Source organism: Harpegnathos saltator, unplaced genomic scaffold, assembly GCF_003227715.2.
Source record: "Harpegnathos saltator strain DR-91 unplaced genomic scaffold, Hsal_v8.6 scaffold12, whole genome shotgun sequence".
Lineage (NCBI taxonomy): Eukaryota > Metazoa > Arthropoda > Insecta > Hymenoptera > Formicidae > Harpegnathos > Harpegnathos saltator.
The window spans coordinates 77,190-85,998 of NW_020229895.1; the positions used below are offsets into that span (position 1 = coordinate 77,190).

Sequence of the window (8,809 nt, forward strand, 5' to 3'; positions counted from 1 at the left end):
GTACGTGCTCTTTGACATAATTTTACACTTCGATCGCAATCATCAATATCGAAGAGCGAGAGCATGAATTTGGCAATATATAGGCAGAGTGTTTCTGAAAGATAATTAGAGGCGCGAGACACTGCTTTCACCGTGTCTCTTGATAAGTATTGTAATAGCATCGAGATCACAGTTGGAGATTTATATATTGACCAATTTGCGATGCTATTGTCAAATTTGTCCTTTGCGACATAAACATTATAAAAACTCGCTAATGTCGTGGAATGAAGTCTCTGTACTGATTGTGATTTTAGTGTACCCTGGTATCTCTCTCGAGACAGACATACGGTGAGTTGTAGAATCAGTAACGTGTACGGGGCAGAAAGAAAGGAAATTTGCGTTCCGTTATTAATTCCGTATAAAATAATGCTTCGTATTGAGCAATCGCGTACAACGTTTACAAACTATTGTTCATCGTGTGATCGCCGTGATTACTGCTAAATAATACAGCTGCGGAGACAAGATGTGTCTGCGAGCGATTACAATAACACGACCTCGTGTGCGTGCGTGCGTGCGTGCGTGCGTGCGTGCGTGCGTGCGTGCGTGCGTGCGTGTGTGTGTGTGTGTGCGTGTGTGTGCGTGTGTGTGCGTGTGTGTGTGTGTGTGTGTGTGTGTGTGTGTGTGTGTGTGTGTGTGTGTGTGTATGCCTCGTATACACGAATATTTATATAATTTGTAAGAATCCTTTTTGTTACCAATGGTGGTAGGGTGTAGCCGCGTTCTGCGTTATAACAATTTGTAACAATCTAGATGTTACGTATATTTTTTTAGAAAACTATTGAAAAATACTTTGCTTCTCATCGTTCGAAATTCGTTGATTAATTCGCGCGAGTGGACACGCGCATGGAGAAGACCAATTTGACTCTTTTCTCTTCTTTTTCTTTTTTTTCCTCTTTCGTCCGACCGATACGAGGCGGATTTGACGGTCAACAGGAGAGCCGCCGCGCCAAATAAAATGAAAACACGATAAAAGCCAAAAGGACAAACATCGTGGACTGGTCGGATAACGAAGTGACGCGACCAGTGCAAATGCGCGCGCGCGCGGGTAAGATCCATTAAGCGGCGTTCAGTATTCGCTAGACAAACGATACAGACGATAATAAAGACGGAAGTCTTTTATTATCGTCTAGCACGTGTCGGGCTAAAGCTCTGCCTTACGTTGCGTTGCGTTGTTTCGCCTCGTTCATTTCATCTCGTTCGAACGCGAATGAAGTTTATCGACGCGACGCTCGTCAATTTTCAACATCTTGTCGTTCAATCTCGCGCGCGCGCACGGAACTTGCACTTGGCCGCGAATTTTAGTCGGAAACAAATTACTCCGCGCGGTATCCCTGGCTAATATCGCTGGCTTCGAGCCGTGTGAGGAAAGCTACATTAAATTGGCTTTATCGATTAGGTTACATGAACTTTGTATGTATGCCGGGAAAATGTCACTGATAAAGCGGTTTAAAAAAACTGCTTGACCAATGAATTATTTTCATCAATCGTGTACACACACGCGGATTGCGACGACCTGTCATTGAGGATTGTCTTTGCGTCTACAAAGACGATTCCAGACGTCTATTTCAATACGAAAGTCGATAGACGCAAATCAATAAATTAATAAACTCGAGAGATCAAGCGAGAATATTTCGACGAGGCGTTTGCTGCGTCCCTTTATTTATTGCAAGGACTGCGAGAGAGAGAGAGAGAGAGAGAGAGAGAGAGAGAGAGAGAGAGAGAGAGAGAGAATGATAGTAACTACTATTACTATGTTCCATGTTGGTCTCTCCTTTCCTTCTCGTTTCGTCAATAAATGCGCAATCACGCAGGCTTGTATCTTCGGGCCGTGGAAGTAAGAGGAATTGCTCATGAATATCAATTCAGAATTTCATCGCTTTTGACACTTTAGCACGTAAAGTATTACGACTTGAATGAAAGAAAAATTTTCATTCAGTCTTCCCCTTGTGTTGTTGCAACGAAGAATTCAGCTTGGAGCATATCGAATAATAATAAATAAATATAATAATATAAGATAAGAAAGAAAAATTCAATTTCGCGCACGACTCGACTATCGCGATGAGATTTGAGGAGAGATTCTGAAAAAGGTGGTGCTCTCGTCGTTATCAAGATTTTCACGTAAATTTCCTATGAAATTTACGCCGATACGCTCGCATGTGTGTGTGTGTGTGTGTGTGTGTGTGTGTGTGTTGGCTCACACGAAAGGTTTGGTGGAAACCTGCCTCGCGCACGCAAATTAAAGCATCCCCTGGCGATGAAAAACTCGCGAAACGTAGCTCACCGCAGCATATGTATATCCTCACCTCAGAGAACGAGAGATGGCTAAATCGGTCTCTCAGCGGTGATGTTGTGTTTCGCGCGGTGAGAATAACTACGCTATTATATATATATATATATATATATATATATATGGGAGTTTCTGTGCGCGACGTCCCGTCTGATAAGACGAGGTCGCGCCTCCTCGATAGCGCCTCCTTATCGTCGAGTTTGCTTTCTTTATTATTTATTCGCAACTGAGTCATTAAAGCTTTCATGGAGGCGAATTTTATTCACGTGCACACATTCCCTCTCTCTTACCTACTCTCATAGGTTTTTCTCGGCTCGGCGCCGAGAAGCGTCGATAAACCGTATAGCCGCTTTTTATTCGTAATTCATAGACGAGGGAAATTTTTCTAGAAAATTTTCGAAAATCTAGCATCTCGCAAACCGAGAGGTATCACACATAGCTCTGATCTGAGTTTCCAGCCAAGATATGCTCTCACCGCAACACTGCAACGCGATATATCCCTCGTATTCTTCCAGAAGCTGATTTACTTACTACACACACCACGTAACGATGAGCACGACCAAGTCGGACATTTCGATAGACGAGGTAAGCTCTGCATCAACCAATTTTCCAAAACTGCTGCATGAGTGGCTACGTGTGTGTCGCGCGAAACGAAACAACCGTGACCGTTTCAACGATACAACGATTTGTTCGTTCGTTAGGGAACATACGTGGGATGGATAAAATCGGCGGTGGACAGAGCGGCACGAACCTGGATCGGTCTGATCGTCCTGAAACAGATGGACACCTTTCTGTGGATCGTAGAAAAGTCCATGGAATGGAGTCTACCACGGAATGAAGGTGCTCTACTTGTGAGCTACTTGTGTACAGAGTCGAGTCACACACACACACGAGAGTAGTCACCGGCGATTAGTTGGCAGCCCGTTTTAAATCGTTTTCATTTCCATCGAATGAAATTTATCGTGTAGGGAGGTAATTCGCGATAATAACTCGCGAAATCCTAGATAGAGTTGTTTTGACAGGAATAGGGGGGGGGGGGACAGTGTTCGCGCAGCAATGCTGCGCTAATATGCAGTGCTAATATCGACGATGAAATTCGCAAATTGATATTTCAGATATTTCAGAGAACGAGGAGTCTCGGAGGGCGGACCTCGTGAGACCGATGCCGTGGCCACTTTTCTTGCCAACTCTGCTGTTTTTGCGTGTGATCAGAGCGAGCCTGAATGCGGGTGCTTTTATGCTAGGCCTCCCTCTAGTCTCGTCGGTCTCAATGGTACGTGCCACGCGGGTGCCATAGGTTTTTGCAACACGCACCTTTTGCTCCTTTAGTTTGAAGACGTTAGTGTAAAGACAATGAAAGCAAAGACGAATATATATATATATATATACCGAAGGAGCCAACTTTCGTGCCGCTGCCAATCTATAAATGTCACTCCGGCAGGTGAGATTCGTGCAGAGAAGCCGCTATCGCTTGGCAAGCGTCAGGCAAGGTAACAGGAGCAGACCGTCCGAAAAAATGAGACTCAAGCGGGACGCCCAGGTAAGACACGCGCGCGCAGCCAAGTCGTTCGTAAACCGCTAAGTCGCGTGGCTAACTCCTGGCCTGTGCCCGTAATTAGCGGAACGCACAGCAACGTTTTGCTATTTCTAAGAGAGATAATCAAATTAGCACGATAATACTCGGTCTCGGTGGTGGGTGTAGGACAAGAGATTGTCGATGTACCAGGCCAAGAAGGCCCTGATCAGATCCATTCGCTTGACCTTGTCGACTCTATCCTGCCTGGACGGATCCAAACCCTCCCTGTCACCACCGCCCACCAGAATTCACATTAGCGCCCTCGATCTCGATGCAGTAAGTAGATAATAACGGATCCGTCGTCTTCGCTCATCTTCTTAAAGCCACTCCAAGCCACTCCTCAAGTGATCACAAAAACTGCGCGAAACTTGTTTTCCAGCAGTTTTTCGCATTTCTAGATGTCTAGATTCTCGCTACCTTACTCTCGCTGCCTTACTAGTGTGTAACTTTCGGTTGCTATTTGTTCGATTGTATGATAACGATGCAGAAAACAGCGAGAGAGAAAAGCGAGCGTAATAAAAGCGGAGATAATCGTGACGAGACAAGTGTGAGACGAGAGAGATAGTGTGATTGCGAATGACAAACAACGAACTGTCTTTCAAAGGCGACGATAACTGGTGGGAAATCAGCGACGGAGTCGGCCATGAGTCCTGTTCTCGAGGAGAAGCAGAGAGAGGAGCCGACGTCCGCGACGAAATCCGATATTACCGAGACCGAGACCGAGACCGAGACCGAGGCCGAGCTGGGAAGGAACGAGCAACTCGTCGACACCTCTCACGATGTCACCATGAGCGATGTGAGTGCAGTGACTGTGGTGAAAAATGTGCCGCGCGGTACCAGAAATTAACATTCACGGTAAAGTGAAAACGGTAAAGTAAAAACAAGCGCGAACACAAGAGGATTCGATCCGGCCGCGGCCGCGTAATGGGAAAAATCTCTCCCGACAATTGTCCGTGTTCACAATGAACACGACGGTTTATTAACACGTCCGTTTTCACCGTGTTCGATATGTTTGGCGTATCGTGGCGAAGTGTGTATCTAAGGAAGGAAGAAGAATGAAACAAAGTAGTATAGAGAGACGAAATCGTTGAGGATGAAAACGCGGTATATGTTTCAAGATTGAAAAGCGAGAGAAATACGCGATAGTATCGCCTGCCAAGTATCGAGAGATCGGTTGTACGTGGTTGCGCTTGTGCTCATCTTTCTTCTTCTTCTTCTTCTTCATCGCTCGATGAATACGCACACAAATATGCATTCGTTTACTTCACGAATTTAGAGAACGACGACGAGGGGAGAAGAGAGCGGCACGGAGCAGAGCTACGACGAGCAAAATGAAGATGAGCAGAGCGACGAGGAGGGGAGCGACGATGATGAGGAGGAGCAGGAGGGTGAGAGCGATTCGGAGAGACACGGAGAGAAGGGAAAAGGCGAGGAAAAGGCCAGCAAGGTAGAGAGCGACAAGGCAGAATGCGATTTGCAGGCCGAACAGACTGGCAACTCGAACACCGAGAACAATTCTCCGGAGAAAACACCCGCCCTCAGCCAGGACAGCGACACCCATTTCTTCTCCCCGGTCGAGTCGAGCGCCTCGAGATCGAGGAGCTCGAGCGATTCGAGGGACTCGAGCATCTCGAACGGCACTCCGAGACGACCGGGCGGGGGCTCATCCTCGAATATGTCCGTTCAGAGTAAGTATGGCCCCGTATGTGTCTGAGCAGATTCCGGATACGGATTTGCGATTCTTTTCACCTTGCTTCCTCGCTCGCTCGCTCGCTCGCTCGCGACATCTGCGTGAGAAGCTGAGACTATTTCGGCTATTCGGACCAAGCATCGCTTTTCGAGAATTTCACACAATTCACACCTGCGCGCTCGTGTCATATCTCTATATACGTATTTCATTCAGCTTGCTCTTCTGCATTTGCACCTACACTTGTTGCATTTCTCATATTATTAGCCTCGCTCATACTAACTAGAACTTGCTTATATATATATATATATACATATATCTTATCTCGCTGTATTTCCTTATTAACTTTTAAGATATTTGAGATGTGTTCGCCGTGCAAGAACGCGCAAGAAACGTAGTTTCATCAGAGAGGAAATTAAATCGTGGTGGATCGAGATGGAGGTCTGCGCGGCTTTAAACTCGGATTAAGCTTTCGTTCGGTGACCTCGGCATAAGCGAAGCGATCAAAATACAATTGAAGTTAATCAGCCGCAGGAGGATAGCTGGAATCTTCGTTCGCGTCCGAAAAGATTATTTCATTGAGAGCAAAGAAGAAAGGACTAATTTTGGAACGTGCGATTTCGCGCAGCGTGCGCGCAATTAATTGCTTTGCCCCGAAGCCCGAAGCTCGCATTCTGATGTGCTTTCTGCTTGCAATACCGATTGCAATCCTAGTGCATGTATATAGGACGTTGCACGAGCGATATACATATCGCCAAATAAAATGTGGGTACATACATACATACATTCATACATACAGTACATACGATAAATACACATTTGCATGCACGCGAACGCGTTACACGATTCACGTATTACTAATGCGTGTGAAATAGGTCGCAAACTCACGAACGACAGCATCTTTGTCGAATCTGTATGTTATATTTTGGCTGTGGAAATACATTACATCTTTTCGCTTTGTATCATTTGGTTGTAAGTTGGGGGAGGGAGCAACAATATCGAATATCCCTTGCGAGCGATCTCCTTCGTGACGCATTCTCCTGCGAGATCCGCACGTAGCGAGAGAAACGTAGCAGAAACGATGTTTGCGAGATCATAAATATCCGCATTGCGAGAGCAATTTTATTTCTATGTTCGCTAGACTCCCACCAGAGAAATAGCTTAAAGAGAAGCGAGTACGGCAACGGCGAGGCGTGTTTCATCACGGAGCAAACAACATCGGGTATAATTTCATTGATTTGGCCGACGATCTAGCCGATTTTAGCACGCGCTGCATTATATACCGTTAATTTGATTCAGATCGAAAAATCGACGTAACGAAGAACCGAAGCCCCCGAGACTCGACGGGACGATCGTTCGAAGAGACCAATAATGGCGCGGTGATGGGCAAGCGCGGTACAAATGCGACCAAATATCACCACCATCACCACCGGGGTAAACGTACGAGTCACGGCAATCGCAAGAAAAAATAATCCATCGTATACGGAAACGGGATAAGACGGAAACGGGATGAGAAAGGAGCGGAAAGGAGGGAGAGAGATGGATGAGAGAGAAAGAGCGCTTCCAATATTTTCACAGAGTACGTCGAAAGGAGAGATTATTATTGGGGATACAATATCGCGGAGCGGTATCGCGAGTGTGATTGACAGTTACGCAATTGTTGAGGATTGAGATTAAGATTTGGAATAAAGAGATATATTTGTTCGCCATCACGGTCGCTGTGATAGAGAGCGGTGCCGATACGGCTATCTCGATGTGCTCGTATCAAATTCGAGTCTCTGAAGAGTTATCGGAGCCATCCAAGTTATTCCTTGATTATTACTTGGAGTACATAAAAGTGCACGCAGGATCCGCGTCGAGATCCTGAATGCGATGAAAGTTGTCGAAAAAGAGAGAGAGAGAGAGAGAGAGAGAGAGAGAGAGAGAGAGAGAGAGATCACGACTTTTTTATTTCTATTTATCGGGAAGCATGATCCAAGTCGGCCGGTCCAAAGTACTCCGTCGTTATCTCGCTCGCTCGCTCGCTCGCAGCAATCTCCCGCTGCTTTTTTCGATAATAACATAATTATAGTTTGCGCGACACGACAGAGAAAACGAAAAAGAAGCAAAGAAAGAGAAAGAGAAAGAGAAAGAGAAAGAGAAAGAAAACGAGACAGCAAGATGCACAATCGCGGAGCTTCGAATTAACTTTGTACGTTGTTTGTCGGCGTTTTTGAGAGAAATCGCATTTTTGCATTATCATCTAGTAGTCTAAAGTAATTCACGTGACACGGCAACAGTGTGATTAGTTTGACAACTGATCAATTGGAAGAAACAACAGCGTCTTGGGCTTGGGCGAATGGCCACGATAGGGCTTCGCCCAAGCCCAAGTGGTGGTCGACACAGACAGACGATGCGAGCGAGTGCATTTAAATCGCGGTCGCAATACGCGCGACCAAAGTACGCGAGTATTATCATATTTAGACTAAACACCGCGTCGCGTTTGTGAGCGTAACAATTGCATAATTCCCGTGTAATCTTGACACTGCGAGCGCTGTTTACTCTTCGATTACGCATTAATGCAGAAGTAACCGCGCGCGCGCGAGAAAATCGCGCGAGTAAAGGTGTCTGCGCTGCGTGTTATTTTTGAAGACGTTCGTCGATCGATTCTCTCTCTCTCTCTCTTCCGCCTCTCTCTCTCTCTCTCTCTCTCTCTCCATCTCTCTCCAATTGTGCAATAGTTACTAATGATAACGTCAGTAATATTATTTATACGATACCGCGCGCACACAACACACAACGCGCCTCTCTGCGGCGGCGGCGGCGGCGGCGGCGGCGGCGACGGACGCTGGTCGGATAATACGATGCGATCGATAGCGCGGTCGCAAGCGCAGTCCGGAAGCGGAATTATTGCCATTGCGCCATCGTTCGTTCACGCATCTCGTCCATTCTGATCTCGATCATCGTGTCAAATTTACAAAATCCGCTCGCGCGGATCGTCGGCAGAAACGACGTCGTAATTTATAATCCTACACACACACACACACACACACACACGATATCTACTCTCTTTGTAAGTGTACAATATGTGTACGGCCGTAATCGATCGCGAGAGATCGATTAGCTATTGTTTTATCGCTGTACCACTAGGGATTTCACGATAATAAATTATTTAATCGTACGACGAGAGATACGATACTGTATGTTATTTCGCAGCAGTCCGAAATAATAAATACAACCG

The 8,809-nt window shown here is 46.1% G+C and overlaps 1 protein-coding gene across 1 annotated transcript; it reads left to right on the forward strand.

Moving 5' to 3' along the window:
- The first annotated feature begins 6 nt into the window (after positions 1 to 6).
- On the forward strand, positions 7 to 8,614 carry LOC105190120 (YTH domain-containing protein 1). Its single transcript, XM_011152647.3, has 10 exons — positions 7 to 327; positions 2,842 to 2,911; positions 3,028 to 3,166; positions 3,442 to 3,599; positions 3,768 to 3,866; positions 4,029 to 4,178; positions 4,507 to 4,698; positions 5,179 to 5,590; positions 6,731 to 6,811; positions 6,889 to 8,614. The coding sequence occupies exons 2-10, from the start codon at positions 2,876 to 2,878 to the stop codon at positions 7,059 to 7,061; spliced, it is 1,440 nt and encodes a 479-aa protein (XP_011150949.1). The 5' UTR covers positions 7 to 327; positions 2,842 to 2,875; the 3' UTR covers positions 7,062 to 8,614.
- The last annotated feature ends 195 nt before the right edge of the window (positions 8,615 to 8,809 follow it).